The sequence below is a fragment of the Nematolebias whitei genome, chromosome 6, assembly GCF_014905685.2.
Source record: "Nematolebias whitei isolate Nwh7 chromosome 6, NemWhi1, whole genome shotgun sequence".
NCBI classification, from domain to species: Eukaryota; Metazoa; Chordata; class Actinopteri; order Cyprinodontiformes; family Rivulidae; genus Nematolebias; species Nematolebias whitei.
The window spans coordinates 33,248,464-33,268,947 of NC_056503.1; the positions used below are offsets into that span (position 1 = coordinate 33,248,464).

The 20,484-nt window shown below is 37.9% G+C and overlaps 1 protein-coding gene across 1 annotated transcript; it reads right to left on the bottom strand.

Annotated features, from left to right (window-relative positions):
* Positions 1–490: 490 nt before the first annotated feature.
* On the bottom strand, positions 491–18,953 carry igsf10 (immunoglobulin superfamily, member 10). Its single transcript, XM_037678219.1, is given in 11 exon segments — positions 491–2,041; positions 2,108–2,474; positions 2,780–3,683; positions 4,012–4,347; positions 4,465–5,619; positions 5,735–7,492; positions 7,698–8,453; positions 8,927–9,317; positions 9,917–10,046; positions 16,549–16,829; positions 18,915–18,953. Coding segments are annotated over 11 exon segments (7,668 nt in total).
* Positions 18,954–20,484: the final 1,531 nt, after the last annotated feature.

Genomic DNA, 20,484 nt, shown 5'->3' on the forward strand with positions numbered 1-20,484 from the left:
TATTTTTCATGCAGGTACATCTCTAGAGTAAGATGAGCCTCCTATATTTTTTGTAAATTCCTGAAAATGCCCTTGAATGATTTTTGTTTTTATCGGACTCATTTCATTTAGCCTTTTAGTGCCGATGTAATGTCTCTCGACTTCAACAAACTGTCTATGCAATGAAAACCTTGGATGTATTTTTTTTGCATTTTCTTATGCCTATTACACATTTTTCCTCTATACTTGTGTTTGTTGGGTGAAGTCACAAAAAATACACACATTTTTCCCTGTTTGCTCCCATTACAACCAACTCAGCTCTTCAGATGCTCAGATTCAAAGTCATTGAACAACTTGGTTACCCTAAACTGGGATTCACAGTATTTAGTGAAAACATATGTGTCTCATTTTCATACTTAGTATTTTCACACTTTATTTCTTGCAAATCCATGCACTGGATAGCACAGAAAGAAAAAGAGAGATTACATATCAGTTTATGTTGACATGTCTCTCAAAGAACAAGCACATATGTGACCTTTGAGTCTGTACCTAATAAGCTCTTGGCTACACATGTATATCTGCCAGAGTCAGAAGCTGTGGGCCTCTGGATGATTAGTGTGCCCTGAGGATGGAGTAGCTCACTTCCCATAGGTCGTCCCTGCTCTGCTGCTGACAAAACAGAACGATTTGGAAGTTTCCAGGAGATTTCTGGCTTTGGAATCCCAGTGGCAGCACAGTTAAGTTTGATTGGTGTCCCCATCATTGTCCTCACACTAGGAGGTAACCCTGTGGTGATCCTTGGAGGATAACCAATAACTATAACAGGGATAGTAAGAGCTGCCTCCCCAACATTGTTACGAACTCTGCAGTTGTAGTTTCCTCTGTCATGGAGAGTAGCTTCCTGCACAATTAGAGTGCCATTCTCTAGCAGATGGTACCGCCCAAGTTTTTGAGGCTGGGTAAGCGTGTGACCACCAGGAATAGTCCAGTAAACTCTGGGTCTTGGACTCCCATCTGATAAACAATGAAGGAACAGGGGTTCTCCAAACATACCACGTATAATACCCTTAGGTCTGGTAAGGATGTAAGGTTTCTGCCCAATGTTCAACATTATTAACTTCTCTATATAGCCCTGGGAATTTTTGGCCCCACAACGATACTTCCCAGAATCTTCTTCATGAGAGTTGTAGATGACTAAAGTCCCATCATTGCGCAGTTCATGGCGAGAACCAAGTTTGGATCCAATGGTAATTCTTGTTCCATTAGGCAAAATCAAAATTACTTCTGGCATTGGATATCCATCAGCAGAACAATTCAGAACTGTAGTTTTTCCGACCCCAGACACAAGACGTTCATTAAAAGGGTTTTTGAAGATTGGCCTCTGAAGCATACTGGTAACCTCCAGTTGCACCATCATTACTGCCTCACCCCCATCATTTCTTGCCAAGCAAATGAATTCTGCTGTATCTGTAGGCCGCACATTATGGATCTCTAGTGTCCCATTTCTGTGAACATTGATCCTGCTGCCAAAATATGGTGCGGTTAAAAATATATTATCAGGCATAATCCAGGTGACAGATGGAGTGGGTTCCCCTTCAGCCTTGCAGTCTATAAGTTTCCTGGAGTGTTTCTTGGCCACATCTTTAATTACAGTTCTATTCTGATGGTAGCCATTGATGACTGGTGGGTTCCCATCTATATCCAATTTATAAACTTTTTTGTTTTCTCCACCAGGATTGCGAGCCATACATACATATTCCCCTGCATCAGTTATCTTCACATTCTTGATATCAAGAGAACCATTGACATGGAACAAGTAGCGTTCATTTGATGCTACTATTACATCATTGTTAGAAAGCCTCCATAGGATCATGGGTTTTGGCTCTCCAAACGCTTCACAGTCAAAGCGAATACTACCTCCAGGTTTCACCCTGGCATAGGTCTGGCTTGGTGATCGTATCTTTGGAGGAGTTGTCATCACATCGATATGTACATGCATCTCGTCTTTTCCGACCTGGTTCTCCGCATAACAGGTGTAGTCTCCTTCTTCAGATGTGCTAACCTAAAAACAAACAAAACGTGTTAAACTAAATATGTATTAAAAGACATGGTTAATGCAATGATTTACCTGATTAAGATAAAGAGTCCCATTGTCAAACAAGGTATAGCGACGGGTTCGTCCTCCTCCTATACCAGCATCAGACTGCATAGCACTGTTGACTACTGTACCATCTGGTAGACCCCAGGAGATCTCTGGTTTAGGGGCCCCTGAGGCTTTACAATCCACTTTCAAGTCTTTGCCAAAGGGTATTTGCTTCTTTCTATTGAGCTTAGACTCTATTTTGGCCGGCTTCATTGATACTGTGACCCTCATGAGCTGAAGATCATCGCCAATTGTGCTTCGGGCTACACAGATATAGTTTCCAGCATCTTTATCGCTTACTGAATTAACAGCAAGCGTGCCATTATCCAAGACTTGTATTCTGCTACCCATTCTGGAAAAATGCATGACATACATTAAGTAGCATATTGTAGAAGAGACATGAACATTATATGGTTGTGCTGGTAAAATCTTTTGAAGGGGTTAATATTTAATCAGTCCTTCATTTGTAAAACGCATACATTTAGTTTGCAAGGCTACAAAGTTTGTTATGTAAAATTTAGTTTCTGTACAGATCCTTAACATTACAATAATACAGAAAGGTTAAACTTTTATATATTTTAATAAAGCTTACATATTTGTTGTACATTCCTTTATTTACTGTTCCATGTATTAATGCCACTTAGTTGATTTTTTTACCTTTGACCTTGCTCAACAACAGCTTTTGATGGTAGCTTCCATATGATCCTCGGTTCAGGGTCTCCTGTTGCTAAACAATTAAGTCTTAATTGATCCCCATAAGACAACTCTGTCATGGTTTGAGATGTCTTCACTATCTGGGGTGCAGAGTCTTGACTTTCAATTATCAGAGTCACCACCCTTCGCTCTGAACCAGTTGAGCTGGTAGCAATACATTCATATTTCCCATTTTCTGCTGGAGTCACATCTTTTAAGAACAGTGTTCCATTATCATGGACTGAAATTCTTTTTTCACTGGCCTGTTTATGAGGCTGAATTATTGATCCATCATGTAGGACCCAGTGAATAGTCGGCTGTGGGATGCCATGGCCGGTGCAAGGGAGCCACACATTCTGGGTCAAACTAGCTTTCAGCTGTTGACGTTTTTCCTCAACAATTCCTGGTGGTGCCGCAACTACCTGTAGTCGTACTGTAGCGGTATCAGCTCCTGCTGGATTACTGGCAATACATTTGTAATAGCCTCTGTCATAAACAGACACATGTTCAATAATCAGAGTCCCTTCAGAGATTACTGATACCCTTCCTCTCTCAGTGTTTTGCCCCCTTAGTTGAGTCCGGTTTGCTAAGATCCAAGAAATCATAGGCTTAGGTCGGCCTTCAGCTTTACAGTCCAGCTCGACTTTGTTTCCTGTGTAAACCTTCATCTCTCTCAGTTTGGGCTCCAGGATGCGTGAGGGGTAGGCTACCACTGAGAGGGTGATGAGAAGTTTGTCTGATCCATAATCATTTTCAGCAAGACAGAGATACTGGCCACGGTCTTTAATGTTGGCATTCTGGATGGTCAAGGTGCCATTGCTCAACACCTCAAACTTTCCCATTCTTTTCTTGATCAAAGTTATGTCTCCTAAGGGACAAAAAGACCAACAAAAAAAAACCATGAACGTCACCTTAAGATATTCTTACTCTATATCGAGACAAAATACTCACTGAAAACAATTGAACAAACACCCTGTCACTAAATACGTATCGCCATAGTTTTTTATGGCACTTTAAGAATAACAATTTGCTTTAAGAATAATAATTTGCTATGCGTAGAATTACTAAATAATGCTCATAAACACACCTGAAAAATGCTTTTACTACATGACTGAATGTATTTTTTGCCATGCAGCTGAGAATGTCCTTATTTTAGTTTATTTTTTCCCAATATAAAATAATGACATTTGTCATACCTGTGGTTGAAGAGAAGCGTTTCCAGGTTATAACTGGCTGTGGGTTTCCAGCAGCCTCACATGGTAGGAAAGCATCTGAATTAGACAAAACAGTAAAGCTTGCTGCATTTCCCCCAATTATTCGAGGCTTGCTTGGCATAGGCTTTGCTGTGGGTTTTAGTGGAGCAGTTTTAGGACTGTTTGCTTTATTGCCAATTAAGTGATTGTAAGTAGAAAAAATAGTTTTATGAATTCCTTTGCTGTATGGAGAACCAATATCATGTCCTTTCTCTGTCATAAAGATGGTCGTTGATTCAAAGTCAATGGATTTATCTGCACTGCCTCTGTCATTGTTACTTTCCACAGTAGGTTTGATTCTCCTCATGGGTGATCTGCGAGTGGTGTTACTATTATTGCTATATAATGATGGGATAATTCTGCTGTGGACTCTGGTCTGAGCAGTTGTATATGAGTGTTTTTTGACAGTTGGCATTACTGTAGTACTAGGGATATATTTTGATAAAGTAATAAAAGGAGTATTGGCAAATAAACCACTAGATGACCTGTCAAATTCACTATACAAATCAATCTCTTTTGATATTTGATCAATGGAAACAGGTACTGTGTTTCTGTCCTTTTTCTTGGATGGTGGATACATGGCATTGTTAAAGACAGACTGTTGAGCTTGTGTGGTTTCCTCTATTATATTTTCTTTTGTTGAAACATTTGTAGTTGTAGCCACAGTTGTTCTAGACTTAAGTTTTGTGAGTTCAGGTTTTCTGAAGGGCCCCCTGCCCCGATAGGGCCTCCTTCTTCTCCCCTGTTGTCGCCTTGTCCCACCAAGTCTTTGTCTGATTACAAGCAAATGATCAGGTATTCCGCCAGACCCCGATGATAAGGTTTCATCATGAATTTCAACTGAATGTTGTTTAACTGTAGGTGGAGAAGGCAGAGATGGTATTTCAAGTGGTTTTTCAGTGGTGGTGGAAGACCTAGTGTAATCAGATGAACTTGTGGTAGTTTTAGGATGAAAGCTGGGACCTTGTGTTGTAAACTCAAAGTCTGTAGATGCTAAACCTCCAGAGTCGTCATCTCCTGAGCTCTCTTTGCTTTGTGTGAGTGTGGGTGGTTTCAGATTCTCAAGTATGGCTGGTGAATATGTGCTGGTGGTGTATACAGTAGCAGGGGTTAGGGTTACTGGTATAGTTTGAAGTGTAGTTGAGCTTTTTGGTGGAATGGATGGCCTCTTTAACCTGCTTAGTATCCTTTCTCTTTCTCCACTTCCAAATAACCTGTTCCATGGAATTCTTCCATGAATAACCTTAGATGTCCTTGTAGTAGATGCACTGGTAATGGGTAGCATTGTTTTTGAAGTAAAAAATGAATCAATACTAGGGTTAATTTCAGGGACATCAGCAGATTTTATATACTCAGTGGAAACCTCTGAACTAGACTCAGTATGACTGAAGGGTCTTTTTGAAGTGGTGTGGATTGGAGCAGAAGTTGCAGTTTCTCGTGTAGATATAGGTTTCTCAGTTTTACTTGGAAATGGATTGGTGGAAGCTGGTAGAGTAATGAGTTGCACCTTAGCAGTCACTGCCCTACTTTTGTGTTCATCACCGTCACAGTCTAAGAAAAATGAGAATATGCACATATTAATAATTGTATTCATACTTTGTATATTAGATATTGCAACTTATAAACAGGCACAAAGCAAATTGTGTCTGACTATAGATCAACTCACTTGTGGTTAAGTAAACTGGAACTGGCACAGAGGTGTTTTCTGCCTTCTTTAAAGTTGGCTTTTTAAACCGGTTGATGAATGATTGTATATCAGTAATCCTGATGGGTTTAACAATTTTCCTGCGACCATGTAAAGTCCTCCTACCGCTTTTTTGTCTGCTGTTCTTGTGTGGAATTATTTGTATCTGCTGTTGGGAGATGATCGTGGATCCCGCAGAAAGCTGTGGAGATTTTATTGTTTGGGTAGTGTGGAAAGTGACTCTGTTCTGCTGTTTTCCTGTGGTGGTGATTGCAGTGAATGTAGTCCGGCTTTCTGGGTCTGTGTGGATTATGAGCTCCACCGGGCCTGGGTCATCACTTACTGAAGAAATGTTGGGGTCTGTAGGTAAAGACAGTGCTGATCCTGTGGATGTCTCTGTCTCTGTAGATTGTTCTCCTGAAAAACTGAGTTGTGTTTCATGTACAGTCTCTGTCGTTGCATGGTTTAGAGGGACTGAATCCATATTTGGAAGTAGCTTGCTGTTTCTTTCAAGTGCATAAAGCTCTGTTGTCTCAACATGACTCGGCAGGTGTGGGAATATAGGCTTTATTGATATAGTATCTGCCGGCACTAATGTTTCTGTTGTTGGAGCGTTTGGCTTTTCTTTAATTTTACTTGAAAAAATGTCATGACTGAATGCATTTATGTCATCAAACTGCTGTATCTTTGTTGTTGCTAAAAAATCTGACTCTCTTTTATGAGTGATTGTTATTTTTTCTTTGGTTGAATTGACTTTCAATGGCACAACAATGAGATGTTCTTCTTTATGATCTTCCCCAGAGCCTATTTCATCATAACCTAAAGAAACTGTATGATTTATCCTCTCGTTTATTGTGCTAGACTTTAATCTTGATCCATCATGAGCTTTTTTCATATACTGAGCAAACTTCTGTGGGTCTACTCTTCTTGAAGTTTTATCAAAGACCCTACTATGCCAGATGGGTCTGCTGCGAACTGCTCCCTTTCTTCTCTGTCCCAGTACACTCGGAAGAGTTCCTCTGCCCTGTGATCTCAGCCTCGGATAAGGGCGATCTGAAGTGATAGTCCTGGACTCCTGCCTAGTTCCCTCAGCAGGATTTGAGGAGGCAATTTCTGTAAGGTTGACTGTATGTTCTGCCAAGCTAGAGTCCATATTTACTTCTGTTATCATTCCTGATCCCTCAGTGTCCAAAACTGTTGCAGCATCAAGCTTTTCTTTGGAAAGTGTCACCTGAGACACAAGTAGGTCAACTCCCAGGTAATTAGCAACCAAACACCTATAAAATCCTCGATCCCTTTCTGTTAACCCTTGTACCAACAGTGTCCCATTTTTGAACATCTTCTTATTCCCTTGAGACTTCTCTAGCACTGAGTGGTCAGGGAGTATCCATGAAATTGAGACCTCAGGACTTCCAAAGGAGCTGCAGTCAAATACAAGATTTTCATCAATTGACTTTGAGAGGTGGAGACCGTTAACCTCAAACTCTTCCACATCAGGAGAAAGAACTGTTATTCGAAAAATGAGGATATCTGCGTCCAAGTAGTTTGTAGCAATACACCAATAGAGACCAGTGTCAGAAGTATCTGCATGTCGAAGAGTTAGCATCCCATCAGCAGAGATTATGATCCTTCTGTCCCCACTGGAATAAGGAGCTCGGATCTTACTTCCATCTGGCAAAATCCACTCCAGTAGAGGCTTTGGTTCACCCTGGATTTGACAGCTCAACTGTGCCACACCACCTAGGTTTAAAAGTAAATAGATGTTTACAGACATTTTAGGTTTCTTGCATTGTCATAAATATATGACAATTTTAATTTTTAAACTTTGAAATTGTCCATTTTTAAACTTCAGTGATGCACGTTGTGGAAAGTGCAAAGTAAGTAAATAATAGGCAGCTCTCACGAGTGATCAGCCTGTTTGTTAAAAATTACCTTTGATTCTCACCTGTAATAACAGTGTGCTCAGTCTTCGTTTGATTGTCTCGTTTGATCATGGTCCAGGAATAACGATCCTTTTTAGACGGTGTGCTTTCAACATGTAGTTTGACTAGAGACTGGTACTTAATATGCAGAGTCGAATAGGTGGTAGTAGTGCGATCAAGCTGTAGGCTCATGTTCCCTTGCATTAACCATGCTGGAGTGGCTTTAATCTCAGCCTCAATGTTTGTGGTAATTTCTTCCTCTCCATCTTTTATCTGACTATATCTGTAAACCATTTCAGGTGTTCTGGATAGCATTAAACCTCTTTCTAGCCTCATAGGAGAGTCACTGTAGGTGGCCAGGATCTGCCACAGCTGTTGGATGTGGTCGTAGTCCGTGTTACACACTAAATATGTAGTTATGCCAGTGATAAGCATGGTTACATTGTTTTCTTCCTCCATGATTTGAGTCAAGTTTTCAAAAGCACTGGGCCTCTGGACGGTGCAGGATAGACTGGCATCGTTGCGAAACTCATCAGTCAATTTAATTTGTATAGAGCCTAAAGGAGCAATAAAATCCTTAGAGGAAACCGGAGTGAAGTCTCCTTCCTCCAGACTTATGTTTTTCTGTTTTAGATGGGGTTCGATCCAGGGTCTGGCACAAGTAAAGGCATTATCGTAGAGCTGGGACTCAGATCTGTTATGGTAAGGGGCAGGATTTTCACAAACAGGACACAGCTGGCCTCTTGGATATCTCCTGTCTTGCTTGCATTTTAGCACACCTGGAAACAATTACCAAGTGGTGTAGAGTTTAGTTGGCTATGGGGAGGCAAAGAACATTTACAGTTTTCACATTCTAGGCCAGCCAAATCAAAATTTGACAGTAGAACAACCAGAAAAGATTATCTCCATGGTGCAAAACAAATGAATTATGAGTTCACTTTTTCAAAAGCCAAGTAAGGAAAAAAAAAGTATAAATTTTGTTGTTCTATGTCTTTGGTCTTTAATGTTTTCTAAAGCTTATATAAAGAAGCTTAATATATTTTTTCCTGGTGTAAAATCACGTGCACTATAAATTTTAAGAAAAATGCCTTTTAAATGATTCACAAATGTGACCAAAATCATCTGTTACATTGCTGACTTGGCACTTTATTTGTATAAACATTCATTTTTTTACAAAGAACGTACAGTATTATCAAAGCTTTAAACCATGTTAGATCTAAACATATCTTCAATACACACATACACTACTCACCAGCGTGCGTCTGTTCCCACAATGAGAACCATTTCATACGACAATCACACTTCCAAGGGTTGCCGTGGAGAAAAAGGTTCTCCAAATGACTGCAGCCGGAGAAAATATCTGCAGGCAGAGTGGTCAGGAGATTGTCTGACAAGTGGATGGTTCTTAATGAGGACACTTCAAAAACTTGGCTGTATCGCAGCGTGACAAATGTGTCTGCGTGGAGCTGCTGGAGCTGGTTGCCCTCCAAATGGACCAGTTGCAGCTTGGTTAAGCCATAAAAAGCTTCGGGGCTGATAAATTCTATGTGATTGTGGTCCAAGTGGAGTCTCAGTAGACTATCCAGGCCTTTAAATGTCTCCTTGTGGATTACTTTTATTTTGTTTTGTGACATCTTTAGGACCTGTGACAAAACAGTAAAAGAAAATTACTTTGTACTCTTAAATGAGAACTCAACGTATAAAAATGCACTTTTTGGGGGATGATGTCATCAATTGTATTCCAGTTATTTATCTAGCCTGAAAAGGTGTCCAGAGTATGTTACTTAACCTTTGACATTAAATAAATGATGAAATATATATATATATACTTTTACTAGAAATATCATAAAATAATCCTCTCCTTCTAAATGTCGTAGGTTGTTCCCATACCCTAGAGGAATCAAAGAAAGTCTGTTTTATACATTATAATGGCAAAAAAAAGTATAATACTAGAACTGAACAAAGAAACATCTGTCAGTCCCATGGAGTTCATCATCACACTACATGTATGAATATAATATGTTTTTCTATATTTGTTATTCAACCTTTATTTAAACAGGTTAGTCCCATTGAGCCACAAGGAATCATTTACAAGATAGATTTGTGTCACAAGTACAAAATGTTGAGCTAAATGAGCTCTGCCCTATGATATGGATGGCTGCAAATTAATTTAATTGTTTTCAATAAAATTAAAGATTATTTTTCAAAACAAACTAAACAAACATAAAACCTGTAAGTTTACCTGTAAAGACTTGAGGTCTCTGAAGGTTCTGTCTTCAACTCTGTGTATAGTGTTGCTGTGCAGCATCAACAGCTCCAACTTCTCAAGCCCAGAAAAATCAGTTTCTCTCAAGGAAGTGATACCATTGTACCTTATAGCCAAGAAAAAAAAAGTATATATTTTTATTATATCAAATATACATTTCAGCTCAATTTAATTACTACATTTTTTGCTGAATGTGGTGCCTCAACAGATATTAACAAAAAAATTCAACATTTTATTTTAAGTCCTAAACAAGGAACTCTTCAAAACATCTTGTCAGGTTGAGGCTGGGCAGGCCTAGTTGGTAAATGGTCAAGAATGCAACCAAAATGAGTAACCCAGCTAAGAACTGGCAAGAGTTGAAGGACTGTCACGTGTAAAATATCTTACTCTGCAAATTGTTGGAGTCAGATGTGTATTTTTTGCTGTATTTTTGGCCATGTTTTGTTTGATTTTGTGGTTCTTTTATGGTCTTGGTTTTATTTATTCTTGAGGTCCCTCAGTGTGTTTACCAGTTTGTTTATGTAAATCGTCTCATTTCTTCTTTTTTTTTTCTTTTTGCTTTCTTTTCACAACTGGGCCTGATTTCTGATCATCACAATGTGTCAATCATTTTCTTCACTCAGTATACATTTTGTAATGTCTTCAGTTACTATTTATAAAATCCTCATGATTTTTTCTCTCTTTTTTTTTGTTGTTGTTTATTTAGTTTTGGTATTATTTGTCTATCTGGACTACCTTTTATTTATCATGTAAACAAAATCATTAGATTTCACAATCAACATACTTATCCTGATGCATGCTCAATAATCCAGGTAGAAAAATCCAAAAAAGTTCAATCTGGTCCTCTGGACATTCAAAATAAACAAAAAACAAAACAAAGCAAAAAATATAGAAACGTTTCGTCTCTCATCCAAGAGACTTCCTCAGTCTGAGGTGCTGTATTCAGCTCAGTCTCTTAAATAGCACCTTCTCAGAGTGGATCAACCAGTTTGCTGCTGACAACCAAAACCAGCTGATCACATGCTCAAGAAGGACCATCAGCCTAACAGTGGATCATTAGCACACTAGTGTGCTAATGATCCACTGAGCTGAATACAACACCTCAGACTGAGGAAGTCTCTTGGATGAGAGACGAAACGTTTCTATATTTTTTTGCTTTGTTTTGTTTTTTGTTTATTTTGAATGTCCAGAGGACCAGATTGAACTTTTTTGGAATCAACATACTTGTTGCCTCCTTGCTTTGCATTTGTGTCAATTTCTCAACAAAAAATAGGAGAAAACATCTCTCTAGCTAATTTGCACAAGAGTATTGTTTTCAATAGTACTTAAAAGTACTGAATTGCAATAGTACTGACAAAAAGTTCAAGTTCTGTTTATTTGTCATATGCAAGGTTAGCACAAGATTAACACAAGGTTAACAGTACAATGAAATGCTTAGGATGAGAAGAACCGATTTACTGGACATGGCAGAAATGAACATGTTGAGGTTCTCCTTAGGAGTGACAAGCATGGATGAGATTAGGAATGAGATCATCAGAGGTACAGCACAGGTTGAACAACTGGGAGATAAAGTTAGAGCTGCCAGACTGAGATGGTTTGGACATGTCCAGAGGAGGGACAGGGGGTATATTGGTAGAAGGATGTTAGAAATGCAGCTGGCAGGAAAAAAACAGAGGAGATATATGGATGCAGTTAGAGAGGACATGAAGGTCGTTGGAGTGAGGACAGAGGATGCAGAGGACAGAGTGAGATGGAGGATGACTCGCTGTGGCGACCCCTGAAGAGGGAGAAGCCAAAAGAAGAAGTACTGAATTATCTATTGTAGGAAATTTACATAAAATATTGATCTTTCTCCAAGGCCCTGCACTATACTGGTTCAAGGCTTACCTGGCAAGACCTCTTTAATCTTCAAGGAATCTGTTTCCACCTTAGTTTCCAACTCACTGCCTCACCCCACCTATACAGTTCCTCTAGGAGGTATCCTTGGCTCCATTTTATTTTCCACTTTACATGCTCCCCTTAGGCTCCATCTTTAGAAAGTTTAACATGTCTTTTAACTTCTATGCAGAATCACATTTACCGACAGTCAAAGAGTAATTGTTCTTTTTTTAAATCCACTGTTTAACTGGTCTCACTGAGGTAAAAGCTCGGATGGATGACCAACATTTCTAAATTTCAGCGAGTATAAAACTGAAGTTATTTTTTGCACCTAGTGGAAACACCAGCATTTCTCCTACAGATCTGGGTAACCTGGTGCCATTTTTAAAATTTCATGTACAACATCTGGAGGCGGTATTTGAATCAGATTTTAAGCTTGTAGTAAAAAAATTATAATAACCTGCTTATAAATTGAAGCTTTTATATAAAGTGAAAACACTGTAATATTTTAATGACTGAATGAATGATTCACATTTTCCTGTTCTCCCAACTGGATTGTTTTAAAATTGTGTATGTTGGTTTTAACCAGGCCAGCCTCTCATGACGGCCATTAGTTCAAAATCATTCAACTTTTCTTATAAAACAAAGAAAAAAAAAACTTGGAACACATCTCGCTGGTGCTGGCTTCCTTTCAATCACTCTCTTTTTAATTTAAAATAAATTAATAATTCTATTGTTGACTTATAAGGCCCTTAATTGCCAGGCTCTTTTATATTTATCTTATCTCGTACACCTTGTGTTGTAGGGTTTGTACCCAAATTCAGAATGGCATGAACAGCTCAAAGGCTAAAAAATATATAAAAAAAATAAAAATATAATAACAATAATAATAATTAAAGCAAAGCAAAAGGCTGACATGGCAGCAAAAGTAACTAATAAAAAAACAAATGATCACAGGGCAAAAAAAAAAATTTGGAAGAAAACACAAACCTAGATGCCAAATATTGCTGAACTGGTGAATGTAGAACAGAGACTGAATAAATAGAACAGAGATCAATGGGAAATAGAAACACCTGTGATGATTGCTGATTTGGAACAGGTGAGGGTGGTAGATTAATGGGAAAAACACAGAGGAAACAGACTGAGGGTAAATGGGAAATGGCACAAAGAGGACTGGGAAACAGAAACGAGACCTGCACAAGAATAGTAAATAAACATAATAATGAAGTACAAAAACACAAATGTATAAGGATCTAAACTGATGGGTAAACACAAATAACAAAACCCTAAAGATGGACAAATAGAACATAAATCATCAAAGAAATAAGAGTAAGATAAACTCAAGGAACTAAATAAATAAACAAAACAACAGACGACGGTGTGTGCCCTACAGATCTCTTGATTGATTTTACTTGTGCCAACATCCAGGCTGGTCCACAGAGATAAATGGTCTTTAATCTGCCCAACCTGTCCCTTCATATTAAACATGCCTCAACTTGCTGGCTCATCCTAAAACACAGTTTTATTCACAGACATCTAATACAGCTTAAGAGATTTTTTTTTTCCCGCTCCATTTTATTGGTTTTATTTGTGTCTTGTCATGTTTGAATTGTTTCTGTTTTATTAACTACTGATGTAGAACTATTGTGTTGTGTGTAACAATTTGGCGAAGTTTTTAAATGTGCTCAACAAATAACTTTAATTTTCTTTATTTAATTTTGGAGATCCTAATTGGGATGTAAGGATGAGACAAAATCCACTACTAATCATGAATTCATTTTGTGTTTCTAACGGTTGTCTATATAAATCAAACCATTATGTAGTTTCATTGTTTAATAAATCTATTTATTAAATAAAAAATGTTCACTTTGTATTACAAGCTTCAGGAAAAGACTCTGGCTTGAAGTGTCAAACTGTTTAAGTTGAACCTCCCTGACAGGTAACAACAGGCAAGGCTCTACAAGAACACATTGTCCCGAGGGTGTGATTATAATGAAACTAGCAAATTCATTTCAATAAAATAATAAAAAAAGAACAACATCTTTTTTATATATATTTTTTTGCATTTATTCTTGTATTTATTTGTACTTGTCCTAATTTAAAAAGCACAGGTGTTACGAACAACACCTGGCCTTGTCTCGCTGTGAAATAACAAGATCTTTAGTATTCAGGCAAAGCATCCAATCACATCAGTTTGTAGTTATAACTGGCTTAGAAAGGGGTCAAATCAGTCTTCAGAGCAGATGGAGAACTATTTTTGTAGATTTAAAAAAAAAAATCTAAAATATTAAAACATGATTCACAAGGTATAAATGCTTTCCAACCATCGGTCATGTCTAGTAACTCGATTAACAAGAGAAGCATTTCTTGTAAGTTCCACGAGGACTTTAAATATATGAGTTTAATATAGTCTCTGGGTGCTTGTTTGCACTTGCAAAGGGAAAGACAAAAAGCACTTTTTACAAGCCTCCGGGAGTCTGGCTCAAGTGTGCACAAAACAAGAACACTCCTTTCTATTCACTGGGAGGCATATCAGAGTGGAAAATTTTTCTTAAGTGTTTTAAACTGGTAGTCTGATCAATTTTGAAGTGATGTTTTGTCAAATAATTATCAATAGTTAGTACCTTATCAGCCAAGACACAAGTTTTGGAGCAAAGAGTTTGAAGAAAACAGCAGAAATCTTTGTTTAGGCTTAGCTAATGGTTAACCAAATGAGTGTTGTTTTATATCAGAATTGGTTTTAGATGTTTAAAAGAATGTAAAAAAAAAAAAGTCCAGCATGAAATAAAGCTACATTACTAAATATTAAACCTCTGACATTTTGCTTGACACCACAAGTTAAGTTTGTGGCTTTTTTCTTGTGAACTGATACATTTATTAAAGTAGCCAGATGAAGAATTTTGCCCTTTTCTGCATTCAACGTTCAAGGTTCAAGATTTTTTGTCATTCGCATCCCATGTGGTACATGAGGTGGAACAAAATTGTGTACTCAGGGTCCCAGTTACACCCCAAAATAGCAAAAATATGAAGTATAAAAATAAACAGTATTTAAGGATCTAAGATATACTCTAAGATATACACTAAACGGATGCTAAAAGATCCAAGATATACGTCAAACAGTAATAATGTAAAATAATACGTTATATTAAACAGCAGCCCAAACATGAGTCTGTGGTGAGCAGATGGGAATGAAAACCGCAGCTTAAAGGCAACAGATCAGCAGCATGGATAATCAGCAGTACAGATAAGTCACATATCACCAATTAAAGTGGCATTACAATGATTATTCTGGTTAGAGATTCATGAGTCTAACAGCTTCAGGGTAGAAGCTGTTCTTCAGTCTAGTGGTTCTGCACTTAATGCTCCTCAACCTCCTACCTGAGGGGAGCGGGGCAAAAAGTTTGTGTGCTGGGTGAGCGGGATCCTTCATGATGCAGGTGGCCATCTTCCTGCATATGGAGGTTTAGATGTCTGTGATGGTGGGGAGACCGACTCCAACAGACTTCTGTGCAGCTTTCACCACTCTCTGCAAAGCTTTTCTTTCTGCAGCTGTACAGCCACGTTGATGCTGGAGCACAGGATGCTCTCCACTGTACACCTGTAGAAGGAGGTGAGGACTGAGCTTCCCAGTCCAGCTCGTCTCAGTCGCCTTAGGAAGTAGAGTCTCTGATGAGCTTTCTTGATCAGGCTGGTGGTGTTGTTGCTTCATCTTAGGTTGTCGTTCAGGTGCACACCCAAGTACTTGTAGCTGGAGACCACTTCCACCGCAGATTCTCCTATGTTCAGGGGAGGTGGGGAGGTGTGCTTACTCCTTCTGAAATCCACAAATATCTCCTTTGTTTTCTTCACATTGATGTGATTGATTGAATGTTGTTCTTCCTGCACCAGCTCTCCAGGTGTTCCACCTCCTGCCTGTAGCTGGACTCATCATTGTTTGTGATACATCCAACCACTTATCATCTGCAAACTTTACAATAAGGCAGCCTGGATGGGTAGGTGTGTAGTCATATGTGAGCAGAGTGAACAGAAGGGGGCTCAACACACAGCCCTGAGTGGAGCCAGTGCTGAAGGTTATAGTGGAGGATGAGAAGGTGTGGATCCTCACACTGCGGCCTGTTGGTTAAAATATCCAGAACCCCAGTTGCATAGGGAAGGGCTTAGTCTTGGTGTGAGTAGTTTATCCATCAGGGTCTGGGGAATCATGGTGTTGAAGGTAAATGTGAAGTCCACATAGGTAGTAGGAGTCCTTCTGCTCCAGGCTCAGTGTTCTTTGACTGATGTTACGACAAATGAGGCGCAAACTACTGATAACTATTTGAAAGAAACATCACTTCAAAAATGACTAGTCATTCCCTTTAAAAATTACTTTTAAAAATGCTCTGCATTAACCTGTCAAGCTAGCCATCAGCTAAAGCAAACGTTACTTGTTCCCAGAGCTTGAGTCAATGTTAGCATGTTTATTAAAATGAAATATTTATTTAAATAGTTTAAAAATGTTAAAAGTATTCTACTACTGAAGGAACATTTTAACATTTTCATTTTATTTTGGACCAGTTAACATAAAATCCAGTAGCTAACAGTAGTTTCTTTATAATGCTGTTATTATTAAGTTACTTGTCGTCTGTGTTTAAAACTACAGGCTGGCTATGGTTTATATATCAGCCAGTGTAATTACTCTTTTCTGATAGTTTGCAGCTGCACAGTTTATTAAAACCTGGAAAGTAACTCACCCAAGGTTTATTCTTTCCACAGATGGTGAGAAGTGGTCAGGTACTGTGGTCAGGTATTTGAAGGTGCAGTGCACTTCAGTGGCAACATGACAGACGCATGATCTGGGGCATTTGGCATACGAGAGCTGCACAGCAGGCAGCACCATCAGAACCATGAACAACCACCACCGCAGGTATGAAGGTCTGCTGTTAGACACACTCATTGTGCACGGGGCAATCATGTGGATGGGGCTTCAGTAAGACGATACTACACTTTTAGCAGAGCCATTGATGAAACCCACCTGGAGAGAGAGGTAAGTTAGTGCATTTCTTTTAAAATGGAGAATGTTGCCATGCACTTTACCTAAAGCGATTGTTCAGATGTTTTGTGGCAAGGTTACAAACAATATCTTACTTGCTGGAGATTATCTTTGAGAGACCTTACTTTGGAGAAACAGAGGTAAGTTTGAACATGATGTATGAATGAGCTAAGTAAACAGGGTTCAACACCAAAGTGAGTTGCCAACATCTTAACGTGCACTTCATGCAAACATCACTTTATATATTTTAGATTACTCTCAGTTTTATAAAACACAAGTATTTACATACATTTTTTTTTTTGTAAATGCAAAAAGCAGTTGTGAAAGTTGCTGTAGTACTTCTGATATTCCTGCTGAATTTACTGTGTGATGCAAAACTGAGCATTCAGACAAGCTGTTGGTTTGTCAATCCAGTCAGATATAAACTTTATTTTTCCAAACCGAGAACCTTAAAAAAGCTATCTACAGCAGGTAAAATAATAATTGTTCATAATCAATCCATGGAACCCCACTTCGAAAACTCTGAACTATATCTTTAAATAAAAATATTAAAATGACACTGTGAAATTGTACAATTTCAGCTAAACAAGCACAAATGTAAAAAATGTTATAAAATTTGGTACCACTTTACAATAAGGCTCCCCTTATAGATGCTAATAAATAGTTTATATATACATTATTACTTCCTTTATAAACACTTTATAAAACATTAGTAACTGCTTATGATGCATTTATTAAGGGAGACAGGGAGACAAAACTGACCAGTTCTTGCCAAATAGTGAGCCAAGTCTGTTCACCTATGTATTTCATCTATAGTTGTTAAACATTTCAGACTGTCACTACCTTGTAAGCATAATAAGCATTTGTAAACCTTTTTTTTTTTTTTAGGATATAATATTAGTTTTAAATACTTACAATACAGTGATAAAGGACAACATTATATGCTAAAGAAATAGGTTTACAAATGCTTATTGTGCTTATAACGTAGTGACAGTCTGAAATGTTTAATATAACAAAGCTAGATGAAATATATATAGGTGAACAGATTTGCCTCACTATTTGGCAAAAAAACTGGTCAGTTTTTGTCTCTTTCTCGCTCTTAATTAATGCTTAATAAGCAGTTGTTAATAAGTTATAAAGTCTTTATAGAGGAATTAATAACATATCTATAAACTATTAATTAGCCATCCTTATTGTAAAGGGGTACCAAAAAATTGAAAGTACCAATACAAAAGTGGCGACACGGTGGATCATTTGGTATAGCTGTTGCATCTCAGCGAGAAGGTCGCCGGTTCAAATCCCAGCCCGGGACATTTCTGGGTGGAGTTTGCATGTTATCTCCGTGCATGCATGGGTTTTCTCCAGGTACTCCAGTTTTCTCTGTGTGAGTGAGAGAATGAATGGTTGTTTGTCTCATTTGTCTCTATGTGGCCCTGTGATGGACTGGAGACCTGTCCTGTGTGTTCCCCGCCTTCCGCACAGTGACAGCTGGATATGGGCACCAGTGACCCCCGCGACCCAAAAAAAGGAAGAAGCGGGTAAAAATAATGGATGGATGGAATACAAAAGTGTAATAAATGTGTCTTCAGTGGCTGTTATGTATGACACCATTTAATAGTTTGTTTTTTATGCATGAAAGTTAAGAAGTTGCTAAAATGATTGTAAATGGTTGTTATTTATCATCATTATTATGAAACTGAATATTTTTGTTGATTTCATGTAAATTGTTGAGATGTTTACTGACAAACCATCTGATTTTCCATGCATTTTCATTTAATTTTTGTCCAGATGTCATGAACTATAAAGTGTAAACCACAGCTGTTTACATCTGATGTGTAGAAAAGAATTAGAAAGTTGCATTAAAAAAGTCCAAATGCTTCAATTCTGTTTTCTGAAGTGTGTAGCTGCATCCCAATCTGCTGAAGAACAGAGGATTACTAACACTCATGCAGCTGTGAAAACAAATTAAAATCTAAATTTTACATGCAAAACTTATGAAAAATATAAATTGTATTCATGCATTTCATTTCATTTCCTTTCAAAAGAGCTTAATGTAGTTTCTCTCACCTTAATTTCCCCGTCGCAGGAGGCAGACTTGCTTTGCATAAATCATGCAAAAATCCAAACTCAAATGTTTTCGTTCCACATTCAGTTGCAGTATTTTGTCCTGTTAGATGAGCAGTCCACTGTGAGTGAACAGCAGATCTGGGACCAGAGTCATTCCAGCCTTCGTGCCTACAGCTGTGTGCAAACTTCGGTCTTCTCCACCCCCAGCAATCTGCTGTAACACAATCCTGAAGCAACTCCGAAACACTCAAGGAGTCAAAGTGCATGAAAAAACACTCAGCTGACAGTGTTCAAGGCTAGTAAAAACACATAGTTTACTCCTTTGCTTGATTTATTGAGTGGAAAATCTGACACGTGTGCTAAGGTTTTACTAATAAAACCGTTTTGTTAAGAAGCAAAGAATCATTGAATAGTTATTAAAATTGCATTTGAACATTTTTTTTCATCTTTTTTTGGTTGATCTAGGTCTTTTCTAGTTATAACTACTTCTTAAATTCAGTTTGCATTTTTATGAACAGTGTTTTTATAAAGTGTACCAGAACCAAATTGTAACCTGATAATTTTTTTTACTTTGCCATGATGGACAAATGTGCTACAGATGATATGAACAGCAGATGACTTTGTTTAAATAAATGAATTTATAAATAACAATTTATTTTTATGATTTGTTGTGGTTTTATTTTTATAAATACTACAAATAAAACTGCATTGTTTTGCAGCTTGAGCTTTATCACTTGAAAATGGACAAAAGCCAAAGTTCTGTCATCCCCTTCACATTGTTACTGTTTGATTTCTTGACATGCTCATGCGTACAAGCACAAACACTTCTAAGCACGAATCACATCACATGAACAACATTCACATTTGCAGACACGTGTCATGGTACTTTAAAGTATTTCTTTTATATTTGATGTTATTTCAGTGGTAGTACTTGTTGAAGTTCCTATATTGAACAGATGTTGCATGTGACTAATTTACAACCAAGTCTGAGTTTGTGTTTAGTAATGAGACATGCAGAAATAATATAAAAAAGTAATTAAGTTCTGACTAATAAACAAATAACGAATACTGTGTGGTACTTGGCAACTGCCATAAAATCTGATGATCTGGATATGAAACAAATCAGAGTGCAGTCTGGTAATAATTTCTAGTTACATAACAAATTATTACCTTGTCACTAAGAAAACAATGTGTTTTTATACAAAAATGACCAAAAATAAATCTTCTTGTTTAAACCTTGTTTTTACAGCCTATTTTAAATAAATGGACTTGTGATTTATCAGTTACTTTAGGCCACAGGCAGTGCTGGCCAAGATGAGCTCTGGCTTGTGTTATTGATATTTATTTGCACATCTGGGTAACACACCAGCAGATGTTGACAACAGATTTATTTTTTCTGTAGTTTTCCCACACTCTCTTCTCTTCTAGCAACTTTTGTCCATCCATCGATCCATCCATCGATCCATCGATCCATCCATCGATCCATCCATCCATCCATCCATCCATCCATCCATCCATCCATCCATACATACATACATACATACATACATACATACATACATACATACAT